The sequence below is a fragment of the Rattus norvegicus genome, chromosome 2 (genome assembly GCF_036323735.1).
Source record: "Rattus norvegicus strain BN/NHsdMcwi chromosome 2, GRCr8, whole genome shotgun sequence".
In the NCBI taxonomy this organism is placed as follows: domain Eukaryota; kingdom Metazoa; phylum Chordata; class Mammalia; order Rodentia; family Muridae; genus Rattus; species Rattus norvegicus.
The window spans coordinates 176698870-176718049 of NC_086020.1; the positions used below are offsets into that span (position 1 = coordinate 176698870).

At 40.2% G+C, this 19180-nt stretch overlaps 1 protein-coding gene across 10 annotated transcripts in view; it reads left to right on the forward strand.

Moving 5' to 3' along the window:
* Ash1l (ASH1 like histone lysine methyltransferase) overlaps nt 1–19180 on the forward strand; it is a 136456-nt gene that overhangs the window by 54477 nt on the left and 62799 nt on the right. For 7 of the 10 annotated variants that reach the window (XM_008761159.4, XM_008761158.3, NM_001107689.2 and 4 more), the window contains one exon: nt 976–1711. The exons of the other annotated variants lie outside the window; for them this stretch is intronic. In XM_008761159.4, the coding sequence (XP_008759381.1) occupies nt 976–1711 (736 nt within the window). The remainder of the gene's footprint in view (nt 1–975; nt 1712–19180) is intronic. 10 annotated transcript variants of the gene reach the window in all.

Below are 19180 nucleotides of genomic sequence, written 5' to 3' on the forward strand. Positions count from 1 at the left end.
TTTTAAAAAGGATATGTGTTTGGTTCCAATTAAAAATAACAAGATGGATGTCTCTCAAGAAACAGCAAGATTAACATCTTCCTCCTTCCCCTCACTCCCCACACAAAAGTTTGGATCCACATGAAATATAAACAAAAACCACAGATATGGTATATGACTTAATTCTGGGACTTAGGAGGCTGAGGAGCATAACCTTACATAGTGAATTCCAGGCCAGCCTGGAAACAGTGTAACACCCTTTTTAAACATGCTGGAGAAGGTGAAGGGAAAGAACCCTTCTTGCTCAGGACTTAGGTGAGTCGTAAACAACTTGCTTCAAATGGGCAGGTCTCTGAATTTGAACCCCAGTGCTCAGAGCGAAAGACGAGTTTGGATCTTTATCCAGTCTTTAACCATCTAGCCTTTAACACTTCTTTATCCTTTGTCAGTGCAGAAAGTTGTTTAGCCAGGTATGGCACACACTTGTAATTGCAGCCCTGGGGACATTGCGCGAGGATTAGGAATTTAAGATGATCCACTAAGAGTCACTTCAAGCATGGTAGGCTTAAGGCCGTCCTGAGCTCCAGGAAACCCATCTTACCACAGTAAAGAATGGCTGCAAGATGAGCTGGTGTTAGAGCTCTGCTGCTCACCAGCTTCAGCAGAGCTGATTCCCTCTTCTGTCCTCCATGGGCAGCAGTGTGAACATGCAATACACACACAGACACGTGCATAAGTCAAAAAATAAAGATTTAATTAATGAAGGTAAAAGCTTGTTGGTTACCTATAACCCTAGCACTCAAGAGGCAGAGGCAAGGAGGATTGGTCATTAGTTAGTTCAAGAGCAGCCTGACTTGCATAGTGAATTCTAAGCCAGAGAGGCTTCAAAGCACAACCTTGTCTCAAAAGGCTAAGAAGCAAACATAAAGAGACAAAGTAATTTAGATAACAAAGTGATCAAATTTTTGTCTGTGTGTGCTGTGTTGTCTCTTTTAGTGAATGGAATTCCTTCCAGAAGTCCCAGATTGGTTGCTTCTCTGGATGACTCTGTAGACTGTCTGTTGCAGCGGATAGTTCAACATGATGAGCAAGAGTCCGTGGAGAAAAATGGTGATGCTCCAATTACAACTGTATCTGCACCACCTTCTTCCAGTCCAGGCCATAGCTACAGCAAAGAGCGGACCCTAGGGAAATCAGACAGTCTTCTAGTGCCTGCAGTCCCGAGTGACTCTTGTAATAGTATCCCACTTCTTTCTGAAAAGTTAGCAAGCAGATGTTCCCCTCATCATATCAAGAGAAGTGTAGTTGAAGCTATGCAGCGCCAAGCTCGGAAAATGTGCAATTATGACAAAATCTTGGCTACCAAGAAAAATCTGGACCATGTCAATAAAATTTTAAAAGCCAAAAAACTTCAAAGGCAGGCCAGGACAGGAAACAATTTTGTGAAACGCAGACCAGGTCGACCTCGGAAATGTCCCCTCCAAGCTGTGGTGTCAATGCAAGCATTCCAGGCTGCCCAGTTTGTCAACCCAGAATTGAACGAAGGCGAAGAAGTGTCGCTGCACCTAAGTCCAGACACAGTTACGGATGTGATCGAGGCTGTGGTTCAGAGTGTGAACCTTAATTCAGAACATAAGAAGGGGTGGAAGAGGAAAAATTGGCTGTTAGAAGAACAGACTAGAAAAAAGCAGAAGACAGTACCAGAGGAAGAAGAACAAGAAAACAATAAAAGGTAATTTCTTTCTTAAGATATTGTGATCTGAATAACAGCAGTTGACTTCTTTATTTTATGACTTATTTTTCTGTGTGTGAGTGCGCGTGCATGCTATGACAGGAGTAGGGTAGCCCCAAGGACAGCCCATGGGGCCTCTCCCAGCGTGTGGGCCCCAGGCATCAGACGAAGCTCACTGGGCTGGGCAGTCAGCATTTTTTTCTTGTCTCCATAACCCCAGCCTAAGCGTCGCCAGACTGTAATTTATTTATGAAACCAAACCTTAAAACCTGCTTTTTACTGTGGGAAAATGGTTTGGGTGAGGTACTTGGGCATGCCAGTGATTCCAGCTCAAGGAAAATGATTTGGAGTTGTAAGGTCAATCTAAGCTGTATTAACATTGTAATGTAAGCCACCCTAGGCCACATAATATTGTTAGACCCTGTCTTAAACATAAGGTGGCCAAAAACCACTTGTACATATAAAAAGTAAAAGGGCTAAAAGATTCAAAATACAGAACTTACCTTTAGGAAACAAATTTAAAAGTCTGTTGTGATACACAACCCAAAAAAATTAATTACTTATTTTGAGGCATTTTCTTACTTTGTAGCCCAACTGGCCTAGAACTTAAACTATGTAGACTAGGCCAGTTTTGCTCTCAGAAATGTCATCCTGCTTCTGTCTCTAAGGTATGAGTATGTGCCACTGTTGTACCCAGCTTTGATTCATCAGTCGGAACCTCCCTTCTTTCTGGTCCCTTCCTCCCCTTACTCTTACCCTCGATCTGTGTGTGTGTGTGTGTGTGTGTGTGTGTGTGTGTGTGTGTGTGTGTGTGTGTGTGTGGTATTATTTTGTTTTCTGTTCTGCAGTTTGAATGTTGCTGAGACAAGATCTCATAACAAATCCTTGTACTCCCTTTTGCCTCCTTAAACCCTTAAAACCTAACATCCTGCTTTCTGTTTTGTGATTTTTGGCTACTCTAAGTACTGCTTATAAATGAAATCATATAGAAAGAAAGTTGCTACAGAGCCTCTGTAAAGACTCTCTTGGGTCTGTTTCCTTTTCTGAGCCTTGACTTTTCCACTCATTTTCTTTTGTATAATGCCAGAACCTAAAATGTGTTTTCTCTGGTACAGTGAGCTTTCCCACTCCTCTGACTCCGCCTTTCTTTTGGCATGTGGCTGCTGCTCGAAGTTGATCATAACTCAAAAAGGCATGGCTTTCTTTCTTCCTCTTCTCCGTCTCTTCCCTCCAGGCAGCTGTGGAGATGGGCAGCTTATCTGCCCTGCACTTTTTCTTTTTTTTTAACAGTTGTTAACATTTTTTCTTTATTCAGTTATTATGGCATAGACTTTTAATCCCAGCACTGAGGAGGTAGAAACAAGAGGCCAGGGCAGGCAGGGAAAATGGAGCCAGTGCCAGGGAAGCTAGGACTGTATAGAGAGACTCTTGTCTCAAGATGAATAAATCGATTGGTTGTTAAGGTTTAACTTTTGACTGTGTAGTGTAATACTAAGTGTGTCCCCCACCAACAGCCTGGTTGCCCACAAGTTATTTCCGATCAGTGAATAAAGATGCCAGTATCCAGTACCTGGGCAGAAGAGACATAGTTTTAGGGTTCCCAGGGCTGGGTGGGTTGGGGGAAACCATGGGGAAAGGGAAGATAGAAGGAAGACAAAGTTGCCATGGGTTAGGAGTCAAGAAAACATGGCTCTGAGGGCTGGCCAATTAAGAGCAGCCCAGATGAAACATAGTAAGTAATAACTCGGGGTTGTCTATAAAAACAGGTTTTACTATTTACTAAGGGTAGATAGCTATCTGCCCAGCTCTAGTGTTGATTAAGACTTTTTTAAATATAAAGGTTGTCTGTGTTTTTATCCAGGAACTAAAGCATCAAAGTTGGAGTAGAAATCCTGGATTGGGATTAAAAATTCTACAATAATTAGTAAATTAATTAATTTCATGTGTGTGGGTGTTTGCCTATATGTATGGCTGTGCAACATTTGCATGTCTGGTGTCCAGAAAGGCCAAAAGAAAGTATCAGACCCCTGGAACTAGAGTTACACTCTTGCATGGATCCCGAGACGCAGACCTAGGTCCTCTAGAAGCAGCCTGTGCTCTTTTTTTTTTTTTCTTTTTTTTTTAAGATTTATTTATTTATTTTATGCATATAAGTAACTGTAGCTGTCTTCAGACACACCAGAAAAGGACATCAGATTTCATTACAGATGGTTGTGAGCCACCATGTGGTTGCTGGGAATTGAACTCAGGAGCTCTGGAAGAGCAGTCAGTGCTCTTAACCGCTGAGCATCTCTTTAGTTCCGAAGTGTTTGTTTTATGTGCAGGAAGTAATTATTTCATGAAATGTCCAGACAGTAACCATGGGAGGATAGAGTCGGTTTCTCCACTCTGTGGGTTCTCCAGGCAGGCTGGCAGCAACTACCCTCACCCATTGAGCCACAGCACTCGTCCTGGTGTTTCTTTTTGTTTGGTAGTCTTGGGTTTACTTTTGTTGTTGTTCTTCTTCTGGGTTTGTTTTGTTTGTTTTGGTGGAGTTGTAGTTGGGGTGAGTTTTTGGTTTTGGTATTTTTTTTTTTATGATAGAGTCCCACTACATATCCCAATCTGGTCTGGAACTTGATATGTAAATCAGTGTGACCTACAATTTACAGAGATCTGGCTGCCTCTGCTGGGAATAAAGGCAATGCACCACAGTGCCTGGATTGATAATTTCTGGATGTAAAATTTTTTTCCTTTAAAATTTTTAAATTAGATTTATGCATTTCATATGTGAATGTTTTGCCTGCCTTATATGTATATGCCATTACATCCAAGCTTGGTATGCTTGGAGATCAAACAAGTTCCCCTAGAATTGGAGTTCAAGCTGGTTATAAACCACCATTTGTCTGCAAGAAATTAGATCCTCTCTGAGAACAAGTGCTCTTAACCACTCTTAACCATCTCTTCCCCCCCAGATTTAATTCATGGTTATTGAAGGTTTTTTTGTTTTGTCTGAATGTGTGTGTGTGTGTGTGTGTGTGTGTGTGTGTGTGTGTGTGTGTGTGTGTGTATCACATGCATGCTTGATACTGAGACCTCGAAATGTCAGATCTCATGGGGCTGGAGCTAAAGACAGTTATAAACTGCCATGTGAATTATAGGAATCAAATCAAACCTCTGGAAAAATAGCCAGGGCATTTATAAAGTCCATTTTATTTTCTAAAAGGTTTGAAGGTGATATGAAAGGACAGTGTGTGTGTGTGTGTGTGTGTTTTGCCATCGTGTGTGCCTGTTGCCTGTAGTACCCGTCAGACTCCTTGGACCTAGAGTTGCAGATAGGTGTAAGCTACCATATGGATGCTGTTGCTGGAAAGTTGAACCTGTTTCTCTGGAAGTGCTCTTCCCCCCAGTGAGCCATGTTTTCAGCCCCTAAGTGCTTTGTTTTATGAAATCTCAAAAGCAGCAACCAGAAGAGTGAATAAACATTGTTATTCTGGATTTTAAGTTTGGATTTCTATATATCAAACATCATCCTGACAAATAAAACATAACTCCACTTTGGTAGGGTATATTTATAAGACATGCTCTTCATAAGTTACTGGTGTCCAGGATATATAAAGAAAGAAAACAGGTGGCCCACAGATGTGATCCCACACTCATGATGTAGACAGTAGGATCTTTGGTTTTTGTTGTCATTGTTCGTTTAATTACCTGTGTTGCTGTGTGCATTTGAATGCAGGTATGCATAGAGGCCAGCAGAGTGTGTCAGATACCTTTGGCTGGATTTAGAAGCAGTTGTGAGTTGAGTGACATGGTACTTAGGACTGAACTCAGGTCCTCTTAAAGAGCCGTTTGCGCTCTAGCTGCTGAGCCATTTTTACAACCAGGTTTGAAGATTATTGCAAGTTGTAATGAGAGTTCAGGCAGTTATGAAGCAAGACTGCATCATAAAACAAAAAAATACAACCTAAGAAACATGACATGGCTCTGCTCAAAAGTTGGAGATTACCTCACCTGTATAAGTTCAGCGTCAGCCTGTAGTATATGAGAGAAATACCAGTGCTCTGGTCCTATACGTCAGTTGAAGGAGGGTTTGCCTAACATGGGTTTGATCTCTAGTACCACATAGAACTGGCGTGGTGGTGTATACCTGTAAATTCCAGTTCTAGGAAGGTGGATGCAGGAAGATCCAGTACTCTAGATCATCCTTGGATATGCAGCAGTCTCAAGGCCAGCATGGTCTGAGAAAACAAAAAGCAAACAAACAACAACAACAAAAAAAAAAAAAGCCAAAAAGTTAGAGATGTATTTCAATGATAGAGCTTTTAAGTATCATGCTACAGACCCTGTGTTCAATCCCCAGATCCCCTTCACTCCAGAATAAAACGGGTCTTAAATCTAGATGTCCTCACAGAGTAGGGTCACTGTATTACAATTGGATGTTGGAGCAGGACTGGAATCACTTTGGCTCTACGTGAGGAAGAAAAGATAACAATCCGATCCAGAGTGTTAGGGCCTGAACAGGATCAGGAAAGTACTTCTGGAAGAGAGATCTTGGGGTAATACATCAAAGACGACGACAACCAGGGTTACTTAAAATAGCCATCCTGGACCTCACAACTAATTCAGTGGCATTCTAGATAAAGGTGATTGGCTTCAGTTCTGTTGTTTTATTCACTTGTTTGTCTTTGTAGGCAGGGTCTGACTTGACTCTGACCTTGCTTTCGTAGAATTGTCAGGCCTTGAATTCAGTATCCTTTTTGCTTTACCCTCTAGTGTCTGCTTTCTTTTCTTTTTATCGCTTTTGTGTTTTGCTCGGGTTGTTTCAGGTTTTCTTTTATTTTTGCCTTTCTTTTTAATTGTAGATAATGGGTATTCACACATGCTAAGTACCTTCTCCTCTTCTGATTATATCCCCCTCTCTACATGTTCATTGCTAACAGACTCCAAACATGATTTGATATCTCTGTTCCATGAGCAACACTTGAAATATTACTACTCTGAAGAATTCATATCCGTGACATGATAGCAGAAAACATTTGTTTTTAGACAGGAGAATGAAATGTAATCTCAGACATAGAAGTGGAAACATTGGATTGTAAGGATAGCAGTTAAAAAAAAAATCTCCTAACATAGTGAAATAGATCCTGTATATGCACAATTTGTTTAACATTTGAAATAAATGTATAGAAATAGACTAAAGAAGAAAATTATTATATTAATAGATGAAGGAACATCATTTGACAAAATGTAAATCTTATTCACAACTTTCAAAAGGGGGTTAAGTGCTTGTTACTCAAGCCCTGAGAACCCATGTTTGTGCATACACAGGCATGTTATTTAAACAAAATATTTTTAATGAAAAATCAACTCTGCAGCAAAGCTGGAAATGGTGTTATCCCAGCACTGAGACAGGTACCGTTCTGAGTTTCAGGCCGGCCTGAGCTTCAGAATGAGACCTTTTGCCTCAAAAAAACAAAAAACAAAACAAAACAAAAAAGCATGGTTCTTGGGTTCAGGACCTGAGTTCAGATCCCCAAGATCCACATAATTGCTGGATAGACCTGACAGCCCACCTGCATTTCCAGTCTCAGAAGGTGGAGACAGGGGATCCTCAGAACAGGTTGGCAAGCTTGATTCACCATTTCATAGTCTTCTGGTTAATTGAGAGTTTTTTACATAAGGTAGAAAAGCAGTTGAAGATGATTCCTCATATCTACCTCGGAACTCCTTATTCATTTGTGCGCACAACCTCCCATGCTCATTAAAATTAGCATGCATATATACATACACCACACACAGATGCGTGAAAAGTGGAAGAGGAGCTAGAGAGAGAGTTCAGCAGTTACACAAGGGGTTGGAAAGCTAAATACTATTGAGGTTTCATAACTTTCTAGTGTTCTGTATAGATTTGGGGAACTAGCCATCAAAATCCCAATTATATTTTATAAAAATGGAAAAGTATAGCTTGGTTGGTGGGATAGTTCTATAATCCCAGACTTAAAGAGACAGAGGCAAGAGTATTGCCGTGCCTTCCAGGCCCTATTGGACTGTAAGGTGACATCCTGTTTCATATGAATGACTGAGTGAGTGAGTGAATGAATGAATGAATGACCCTTTCTAAAATCAACGTGGCAGTGAACATATGTTCCAAAACATTTGAGATAAACTATTTGATCAGTAACTATAAAGGATTTCTGAAAGGATTTCTGAAACTCAAGAAAAAAAAAAGAAAACACAGGGAATTGAACAAGGAATTGTATAAACATTTTCTGAGAGAGAATATAAAAATATACACTCATTCCAGGGACTAAGCCACTACCCAAAGACTATACATGGACTGACCCTGGGCTCCAACCTCAATGAATATCCTAGTAAGAGCACCAGTGGAAGGGGAAGCCCTTGGTCCTGCCAAGACCGAACCCCCAGTGATCATGATTGTTGAGGGGAGGGCGGTAATGGGGGGAGGATGGGGAGGGGAACAGCGATATAGAAGGGGAGGGGGATGTTGACCTGGAAACCGGGAAGGGAATAACAATCGAAATGTAAATAAAAAATACCCAATTTAATAAAGATGGAGGAAAAAAAATATACACTCAGTATGAATAATAAAATCTCAAAGAGGTACTAATACTCTGTAGCCATTATAATGCATATTAAATACATTGATTTGGGATAAAACATGGAAAAATATTGGGAATTAATAGAGAATATGGAGATACCCTAGGTTTCTACTCAAAGAAGTAGAGTGGCCTTAAATACCAGTGTTTATAATGCGTTGTTACATTAGACAAAAGACAGAAACACCAAAGTTTTAGCTGTAGATAAATGGCAGTTTTACATATAATGACTTACTATTTAGCCTTAAACAATAATACTTTTTAAAAGGCCATTTCTGTTGTATGTTGTACACATGGACTTGTAACAGCATTCATAGGTCATAGGGCAGCTTTGTGTAGTCAGTTCTCTTTCTGCAGATCAACCTCAGGTTATCAGGCTTGCAGAACTGGTGTTTTACCCACTGAGCCATCTTGCTGTGGTGGTTTCAATATGCTTGGCCCAGGGAATGGCACTATTAGGAGGTGTGTTCTTGTTGGAGGAAGTGTGTCACTGTGGAGATGTGCAATGAAACCCTCCTCCTAACCACATAGGAGCCAATCTCCTAGCTGCCTTTGGAACAAGAGATAGAACTCTCAGCTCCTCCAGCACCAGGCCAGCCTAGACACTGCCATGCTTCCCGCCATGATGATAATGGACTGACCCACTGAACTGTAAGCCAGCTCAATTAAACGTTGTTTGTTATAGGAGTTGCTGTGGTCATGGTGACCTAAACTGCAGTGAAACCCTAATTAAGACACTGGCCTCAGATAAGCTTTTAAAAAGATACAATGCAAGTGAAATTATCCGAGTGATCCCGAGCATTACCTGTAGCACTTGTGTTGTATCCTTCGAGACTGGGCTCCTTAACTCTTTTTTTGATCGCCTGTGGTTTTCTGAAATGGTGTTTGTTTCAAAGAGAACTTTCCTTGGTGGCAGGTGTATTACACTTACGTGGGTATATGAAGTGGAAAAAAACTTAAGGGTTCTTTGGAAAGTTGGTTGCATTGCATGGTGTTTTGCTGGGACAAACATGTGAAGGAATGTTTTCCTGAAACGGATACAGGTGGAATGCTAAGGCAGACTTGTGAAGAAAGTAGACCTAGGAGAAAAAGGATGTTCTGCAAGCATATAAAAGGGCACGTGATGAAGGATTCTTTGTTAACAACACACGTTTTGGTCTTCATTACATTGTATAGTTGAGCTCCATTTGTTGGGATTCCATAGAGAGAAACGCACTGCAAAACTTTTGGTGGTGTGCTGAGGTTTCTTGCCTTTTATGTGGATTCAGGCACTTGACAGAGTGATGATGTCAATTGAGACAGATGCACATGCTGAGGCAAGAGAATAACACTTCTTGGTTTCGAGTCTTCACTGATCTTTCCTTCACGGAGAGAGACACAGCTGACAGTTGTTCCTGGCGCTCCTGTTTGCCCTGGTCCCTCCTGCTGTCTTGTGCTGAGGCTGAGGCCTGACTGTCTCTCTAGGTACTGTCACCGCTGCTGATTTGTGTTTGCTATCCTGACTCTACTGAAGTGGACTGCTGCTATAGCCACGAAGTGTTTGTGATTGGATCTAGGTGCCACTGATAACCTCATAACTCAGCCGCTGATTTCCACTCAACACAGACGGGAGTTGCTCCAAAAAATCTTTCTAAACAGCTCCAGTTTCTCCCTTTCCTTTCTTTCCCACTACCTTTGGTAGGTGATGGGCCACAAGGGAGGTTAAAGTGTTTAAGAACCATTATTAAAGTTCCAGGCATAGGGTACATAGAGTGCAGCTGGTTTAGTAAAACAGCAGTTGTAGGATTTCCTCCAAGAACTTTACCTAATTAGCCCTGGATAATTGGCTAATCATCCAGTGCCAGACATGATTTCCTGAATCTTGTATCTTAGGAGCTTTTGGTTACCACCAAGATAAGTATGCCACTGTTGTACCCTTACGATTGTGCTAGACTGGTCTTCGTTGTGGTCCTCAGGCATCAGAGCTGCTTGATTGCTTCCTTCCTTGGTTGTCTGCTCCCCAGATGGGAAGAGAAAGGAAGGAAGAGAGGGAGATGCATAATATGGAAGAGGGGTACAAAATTAACTTTAAAGCCATTTTTTTAAGTTACTAAGACTTTTATTTTAAAGATCTCGCAGATAAAAAGATGTCATGCATTAAAAGTAACAGACTGTGTTTTAGTGAACCTTCTGTGTATTAGAGTGGCTATGGAGCGCCGCCTTGTGCTTTACACTTTTTGAGAGGTGTGGAGAAGTGGTAAGCATGGCTGTCCTGAAACTCACTCTGTAGATCAGGCTGGCCTCGAACTCACAGAGATCCACCTGCCTCTGCCTCCCAAGTGCTAAGATTAAAGGTGTGCGTCACCACTGCTCAGTGGATTTTTCACTTTCACTATCAAGTATATTTTTATGTATTTATCCACCATCACCCCCCACCTCAAAAAAAAACAAAAACAAAAACAAAAAACTAAAACTAGAAACACAGTTAAGTTTATATCTTCTTCATAACTCAGGTGTCCATGACCTCCCTTCAGTCCTTCCTCCTCCCTAGTATTTACTTTTTTTCTCCTCTCAAGTATGTTGTACATGTACACACATAAACTTACAATACAGTATATGATCCTCATATAAGGAAGAGTATGATCTTAATATTGTATATTCTAATTCCATGCATTTTTTTTTTTTTGGTTCTTTTTTTCGGAGCTGGGGACCGAACCCAGGGCCTTGCGCTTCCTAGGTAAGCGCTCTACCACTGAGCTAAATCCCCAGCCCCAATTCCATGCAATTTTTAAAACATACTGTAGTTACATTTTTCTGTAATGCTTAGTAGTATACCATTTTATATACGAGCCAGGTTTTCATTAACCATTCATTTGTTACCAGACAACATTGGGAAGAGCAACAGTAAACATGGAGTATAGTGTCTCTATGGTAGGATATGGAGCTCTCTGGGTATGTTCTCAGAAGTAAAACACCGCAACATATTGTAGTTCTGTGTTTTATTTTTTGAGGAATCTCCAAACTGGTTTCCACAGTAGCTATATTAATTTTTCTTCACTTGAGGCTAGTTCCTATGCAATGGTTGTTCTATTCAGAAAGCTCTTACCTGCCCATAGTCTTAAAGAATGTTCCCTACTTTCTACTAGGCCAGTGGTTCTCCATCTTCCTAATGCAACCCTTTAGACAGGTTATGGTGACCCCAACCATAAAATTTTTTTTGTTGCTCCTGTTGTGAATCTTAATGGATCCTGATATATGCAGGATCTCCTATTTGCCACCCTTATGAAAACGTTATTCAACCCCTTACCCCAGGGGATCATGGCCCACAGGTTGAGAACTGCTGTTTCAGATACTAAGTATTCCAAGTCTTAAATTAAGGTCTTTAATAAATTTTGAATTGATTTTTGTGCCAGATGAAAGACACCAGTCTAACTTTATTCTGTGTCTGTAGATAACCCTTTTTGCCAGCATAATTTATTGGATATGTTGTGATTTCGCCAGTGTGTTTTTACTTAAGTGGGTGTAGCTTTGTCCTTTTGCCCCTGCATCCTCTGCTTTACTTCATTAGTCCATCTGGCACCACCAGGCTCTTTATCACTGCACTTCTGTGGTGCTGTCTGAGGACTGGCGTCAACATGTCTTCCAAAGTGCTCTCCTAGCAGTGTTTTGGCTATTTGTGCTCTTTTTTGGTTCCATATGAATTCTTTTATCTTTTTTTTTCCCTAACCTGTGAAATAACACCAAAATTTTGATGAGGTATTAATTTACACCTGTAAATTAATTTTGGTAGGATAACCAGTTTACTAATACTCTGCCAGTCCTAGAGCCTGGAGTTCATTCATCTTACAACTTCTTTCCTTTCCTTTTTGAGTGTCTTGAATTTTTCATTTTAGAGTTCTTTCTGAGCTAGGGTTATCATTGCTTCAGTGGAGCACCGTGACTATTGAACTTGAGAAGGAAAGGGTTTATTTGGCTTATACTTCCACACTGTATTGTAGTCTATCGTTGAATAAAGTCAGGCGAGGAAGTCTGTTTCAGATATTCAAAAAGGAGATGGATTAATTTCTGATCATCCTCACATATGCTGGGAAGACCACAGGTTCAGTTCCATCTAACAGTTCTTCATCCAAAGCAGTGAGGCCCAGAACCTAAGCAGGGCAGAACCTAGAGGACAGGGGCTGGTGGACTGGCCATGCATGGGTGCTGATTACTGGCTTGCTCAACCTGCTTTCTGTAAAACCCAGGACCACCAGCCCAGGCATGGCACCACTCAGAATGGCCTCCCTCCCACATCAATCACTGATTAAGAAATGTCCTCCAGGCTTGGGCTGCACTCAGATCTGATTGGAGGCATTTTGGGTTGGTTGAAGTTTTTGTTTTTTGTTTTTTCAGTCTGTAGATCAGGCTAGCCTTGAACTCAAAGAGATCCATCTGCCTCTACTAACTGAGTTCTGGGATTAAAGGTGTGCTCTGTGGACACCAAGGTTATTCTTTTCTTTTTTCTCTTTTCTTTTCTTTTTTTTTTTTTCTTTTAATAAGTTTTACAACAGACTGCAGTTTCCCATCCCCCCCTTCCAGTCCCTCCCCCACCTCCTCTTCCCATGATCAACTCCTCTGTTTCCCTTTAAAACAAAAAGCAAACAATGAAACAAAAAGCAGAACTGGCCTCCCACCGTTATGCTGAGCATGGCCTAACAAGATAAAGTTTTAGACTGGGCATAGAAAACCTTTGTAATCCTGGCTTTACATGGCCACCCCAAAGGAAGAAAAGCGCCCCAAGCTCAGGCAAGAGTCAGACAGTCTCTGTCCCCATTGTTGAGAATCCCACAGCAACACAGAGGAAACCAGTTAATCTCCTTATTTGAGGTTTCCTACTCTAGGATGATTTCCACTCATGTCAAATTGACATAAAACTATCCAGCACAAGGTCTTTTTTGGTAAGATTTATTTCTAAATATTTAATTTCCTTAAAGCTGTTTATGTGTGTATTTGTTGAGACAGTGACTTTCTGCATAGCCCTGGCTGTCCTCAAAATCACCATGTAAATCAGGTTGGCCTAGAACTCACAGAAATTCTCCTGGTGCCTTCCGAGTGTTGCAGTTAAAGACATGAGCCACCATGCCTGTCCAGAATTTTTAGTAGAATCCACAGGGTCTTTTAAGTACAAATCTACAAATATTATTTTACTTCTTTCTTATTTTTGTGACTTTCACCTGTCTCATTGCTCTAGTTAAGATTTTGAACAGTGTCAAATAAGAGCAAGTGCACATCCTTGTCAAGCTTGTGACTTTAGAAGTGCTCTGTCTGTCTATGCTGAGTTTGTGGCATTGTTATTGCATATAGACATAGTTATTGGAAGTGTGTTTCACCTGTTGCTAGAGTTTCCAGTATTTTTTATCATGAGTCATGTTGAACTTTGTCAAATGCCCTTTCAGCATTACTTGAAATTATTATGTAATGGTTTCTGTTCTTAAGTCTGTGTGATGTTGCACATTTATTGACTTGTCTGTGTTGAGCCAACCTTGACTTTCTGATAGGAAGTCCATTTCTTTATAATGTATAATTGTAATGTATTTCTGGTTTTGTTTGAAATTACTTTGTTGAGAATTTTTGCATTTTTGTTCATCAAAGAAATAGTCTATAATTTTCTTTTGTATGTCTATCTGGTTTTGATTTCAAAATAATACTTTATTCACAGAATGGATTTGATAGGGTTCTTTCAATTTTATAGAACAAGTTAATAATTGGTATACAGCAAAGATTGAACACCCAGTGAACGTGATTGTTGGGGAGAGGGTGGTAATGGGGGGAGGATGGAGAAGGGAACACCCATATAGAAGGGGAGGGGAGGGGCTAGGGGGATGTTGGCCCGGAAACCGGGAAAGGGAATAACAATTGAAATGTAAATAAGAAATACCCCAAGTTAATAAAGATGGAGGAAAAAATAATAATCAGTATACAGTCTCCTTTGAAAGTAGTGACTCTGGTCTTGGGCTTTTCGTCAGTTGGAGGGAGGCTTGTGATTCCAGTTCTAGGTCATTACTTGTCATGAGTTTCTTTAAGGTACTAGTCTGTACTTAATTGTGGAGGAAATGCATTTAGAAATTCTTCTGTTTCTTCTCAGTTATCCAGCTTTTTAAGTTATTATAAGTTTTTTATACAGTGTCTCAACATGTAGCCCTGGCAGTCCTTTAACTCACTCTGTAGACCAGCCTGGCCTCAAACTCAGAGATTGGCCTACCCCTTTCCCAAGTGCTGGGATTAAAGGCGTGTACCACTATGCCTAGCCAGAGGATACATTTTCTTGGTAATCTCCAATAACATTCTTTATTTCATTGGAGCCTTTGTAATGGCATTCTTTTGTTAACTCATGTATTCTCTCTGTGTGTGTCAGAACATGTTAATCTCATTCAATATACCAACTCTTTGACTGATTTTTAATCTGTAACATTAATTTAGGATTTGCTACTTGTTTTTTAAGCCCCTTGAATTACATCATCAAGTTGTTTACTTGATATCTCAAAAAATTAATATTTTGTTTTATATGTATGGGTGTTTTGTCTGCATATATATCATGTATATATGCCTGGTACCCAGAGAGGCCAGAAAGTGATGATGTCAGATCCCCTCAGACTAGAGTTACAAATGATTATAGTCTTGCCATGTAGGTGCTGGCACTTGAAACTCCCTCCCCCCCCATCTTCTGCAAGAACACCCAGTGCTCTTTACCTTCTAAACCATGTCTCCAGCCCCCTCTCAGATTTTTAAATATGAGCACTTAATTGCTATGCACTTTGTTTTCAAGACTGCTTTGGCTGCATTACAGAAATTCTGATAAGTTGTGTTCTGTTACAATTTGTCTCTAGGGAATTTTTAATTTCCTCTGGTTTCTTTTCCCATTGTTTGTTCATACAAATGTGTTATATAGTCTTCAAATGTTTTTGTGGTTTCTGTAGTTGGTTTTACTGTTGGTTCCTATTTTATCACGTGGTCTCATAGTACACAGGGAATTACTTGTCTCAGTATTTTTGTATTTGTTGAGATTTGACTTTTGTCCTATGATGTGGTTGGTTTTGGAAGAGGCTCCATGTACAGCTATTGTGTATTCCCTATCTGTTGGGTGGTATACTCTCTATATATCTAGTCCATAGTAGTTTTCAGCCTGTGAACCTCAACCCCTTTGGTGTTCACATCAGATATTTATATTATGATTCTTACTGGTAGCAGAGGTACTGAAGTAGCAAAATGACTTTATGGCAATGGGTCACCACACCAAAAGAATTGTATTCCAGGGCTGCACGGCATTGGGAAGATTGAGTAGCAGTGATGTTTAGAATGTTTAGTGCTGATGTTCCTTTACTTATTCTTGGGTTGGAAAACCTAAGCATGAGAACACAGTGATGAAGTCCCACACTATTACTGCGTCAGGACCTATGTGGTCTTTTGCTTCCAGTGTTTGTTTTATGAACTTAGGGGCTCCCATATTTATTACATATATGTTTTTGATTAACTGTTTCTTTTTATCAATTTGTAATGTCTCTTTTAATCTCTTCTAGTAGTTTTGAAGTTTGCTTTGTCTGATATAAGAATGCCTACCTGTTACTGTCTTCATTTGCTTGACAGTTTGTTTTTCATCCTTTGATATAACCTTCTTCATATATTTACTGGCCAAGTGTATTTCTTGGGAACTGTTTAATCTATTTAACCAGCCTCTGTGTGTGCACTATACACGAGTGCCTGTAGAGGCCAGAAGAGGTTGTTGGCTCTCCTTGAGCTACAATTACAGGTAGCTACTGACCAGAGGACCAAACTCTGGTCCTCTCCTAGAGCAGAAAGTGTTGTTTTAAAAATTAAAAAAAAAAAAAATCAGTCCTATGTGTTTGTGTCTGTTTCTGCACCGTTCTTTACCTACATTTCTTTCCTTTACATAGAACCGCATTGTCTGGATTGCTGTTCTTTTATCATCTTTGTTTTGTTTAGCTGGTCTTTTTACTACTTTGTAGGTTCTTTTCCCCACCCGCAGTTTCATCCTCTATCACTAGATAGCAGTAAAAAAAAAAAAAAGGATGGGGGGGAAGGGAGGGAGAGAGATCTGAATCTAACTTCTTTCTTCTTGTTCCTTTGTTGAGCACAACTACTAACAAACTTCAGTCACAGCCCTGAACAACCAACAGCCACCAGTTCTGCCCCTCAGGGCTCTGGAATCTATATACCTTCTGAAAAGTTCCCAAAATTCCAAGCATTATACAATCGCAGAAACTCTGCAACTGGCAAAACCACTCCTCTGTTTGAGCACAAGGCAAATCATAGTCAGCTGCTTGAACAATCTGAAGCAACTCCACATCCCCACACCTGGATTAAAACAAAAATATAATATTTCTGTGCTTTTTAAAGAAACCAAAATTCCAGAATTCTTAGAGTTTTCTATGTGTGTTCATGTGTAGGTACATGTGTAGGGGTACATTCTTAAGTGTGCATGTGCAAACATACATTCCTAAGTACACATGTACAGAAACCAGTGGTCAATGTCGGTGTCTTAATTGCATTTCCCCTTAGTTTTTGAGACAACAGGATCTCTCACTGAACCTGGAGTTTGCTGATTCAGCTAGAGTCTTTGGCCAGCAAACCTTAGGGTTTACTACTCTCCCCAGTGCTGGAAGTAAACACTACTGTTGTTGTTGTTGTTGTTGTTGTTGTTTTGTTTTGTTTTGTTGTTGTTTTGTTGTTGTTGTTGTTTTACTTAGGTGTGAGAACTCTCTTTCTCATGCTTACATAGAACAACTTTACCATATTAAGCAATCTTTGCAGCCAACTTTTATTCATTATTTTTATTGTGTATGTATGTGTTGGATCTGCTGGAGCTGGAGTTACAGGTAGAATTACAGGTAGTTGTAAGCACCCTAGTCCCTCGTTTCTTTTTTTTTTTTTTTTTTTTTTGTTTTTTTGTTTTTTTTTTTTTTTTTTTTGGTTTTTTTTTTTTCGGAGCTGGGGACCGAACCCAGGGCCTTGCGCTTCCTAGGTTAGCGCTCTACCACAGAGCTAAATCCCCAGCCCCCCCTCATTTCTTAAGAGTTGGTCTTTTTTAATCTCAACTTTTTGCAGTTTACAGTGATTTAAATATTCGTGAGACAGGCATTTGTTTTAGCTCTTACATCAATAAAACCACTTAAGTCTTCACGTTTTTGTGAGAGGCAAATAGAATATTTGGGAAACTTCTGGATGGTTGGTTACTTGGGTACCATTTTATTTCTATGGCTTGCTTCTACTTTATAACTTTTCCAGCTTTAAGTTGTGCTAACATGAATGAACATATGCCTGTCCTATCTTTGTTGGAACCAAAAATACCTTTATGTTTTTGTTGTGATAGGGTTTTTCTTGTTTTGTATTTTTGCTGTTGTTTGTTTTTCAGACATGGTCTCGAATTTGGGTTCGGGTTAGCATAAAATTTGCAACAAACTTCGTATCTCGAGTCAGAAATTCTGAGAGTACAGATATCTTGGCCACTATACCTGTTTCCCTCACCTTGTTGGTAGTTTTTCATCCTGTCTTCACTATGTAGCCCTGGCTCAACTGAAACTTGCTATGTAGATAGACTAAGCTGATCTCAAATTCAGAGACTCTCCTGCCTTCATATCTGGAGTACTTGGTTTAAAGGTGTATGCTACAACATTGTTACTTCACCTTATTTAGATTTCTTTCATGGTATGAGTAGGGGTGGCTTGTTTTCATGTGTGGGGATGCTCATGGATCTGGAAGCCAGACACAAGTTTCAGGTTTCCTTCACTGGTAGCTATCACTTTTGTTTCTTGAGGCAGGTTATTTCAGTGGTACCCAGGGCCTTAGTACTTATGTAAGGCTGACTGGCCAGTAGACCCCAGGAACTTAACAGTTTCTTCCTTTCTCCTGTTAAGAATACAAGCATGTACTGAGGCTTTTACATGAATTGTGCATGCCAAACACAGTTCCTTGTACACGCATAGCAAGCATTTTGTATGCCATCTCCCCAGCCCTAGATTTAACTGTTATTCATTGAATCAAACATGATAGTATCCTTTTGTTTAAGACAGTTTCTCATATAACCAATGGTGCTTTGGTTTTTTTTTTCTCTCCTTATTGATTTTCAGTAAATTTATTGTGATTTTTCTTGTTTTATTTGAGTAGATCTTTCTCGTGGTGTTTTACATTCTAGTAAAAAAAAAAACAACTTTTTTTAACCATAGCAGTGTGAATATTGTTACATTGTAAGTTATTGTAAGGTATGTAACTACAACCTAGCCATAATCCCAAGCCATTTTTTGTGTGTGTTGTTAACTTTTTGAAAAAGTGTCATTAAGCTGTCCAAGCTGGCCTTGAATTTGACATCCCTCTGCTCCAGCCTAGGCAGTAGTTGTGTTCATAGACTGGTGCCATCCCCAGACTTTCTTTGATTATGCTAGGCTACCTTCAGGCTTACAATAGTCTTCCTGCTTTCACCTCGAGGGTGCTGAGATTACATGTGTGAGCCTCTATTTCTGACCGCACTGATTTTGATTTTCTCAGACAGGGTGGTCTTGAACTTGGCTATGCAGCCAAGAATGACTGAACTCCTGATCCTTCTGCACCAGCTTTTTAAAATAAATTTATTTATACTCCATTGATGCTTTGCCTGCATGTATGTCTGTGTGAGGGCACAGATCCCCTGGAACTGAAGTTACAAACAGTTGTGAGCTACCATGTGGTTGCTGGGATTTGAACCCAGGACCTGTGGAAGAACAGCCAGTGATCTTAACTGCTGAGCCATCTCTCTAGCCTCCTGCCTCAACTTCTTAAGCAGTCCGATGCAAGGCACTGATCACCACACTCACATGCCTTGAGGTTTTTTTCTTTTCAGACAGGGTCTTATTGTGTACCT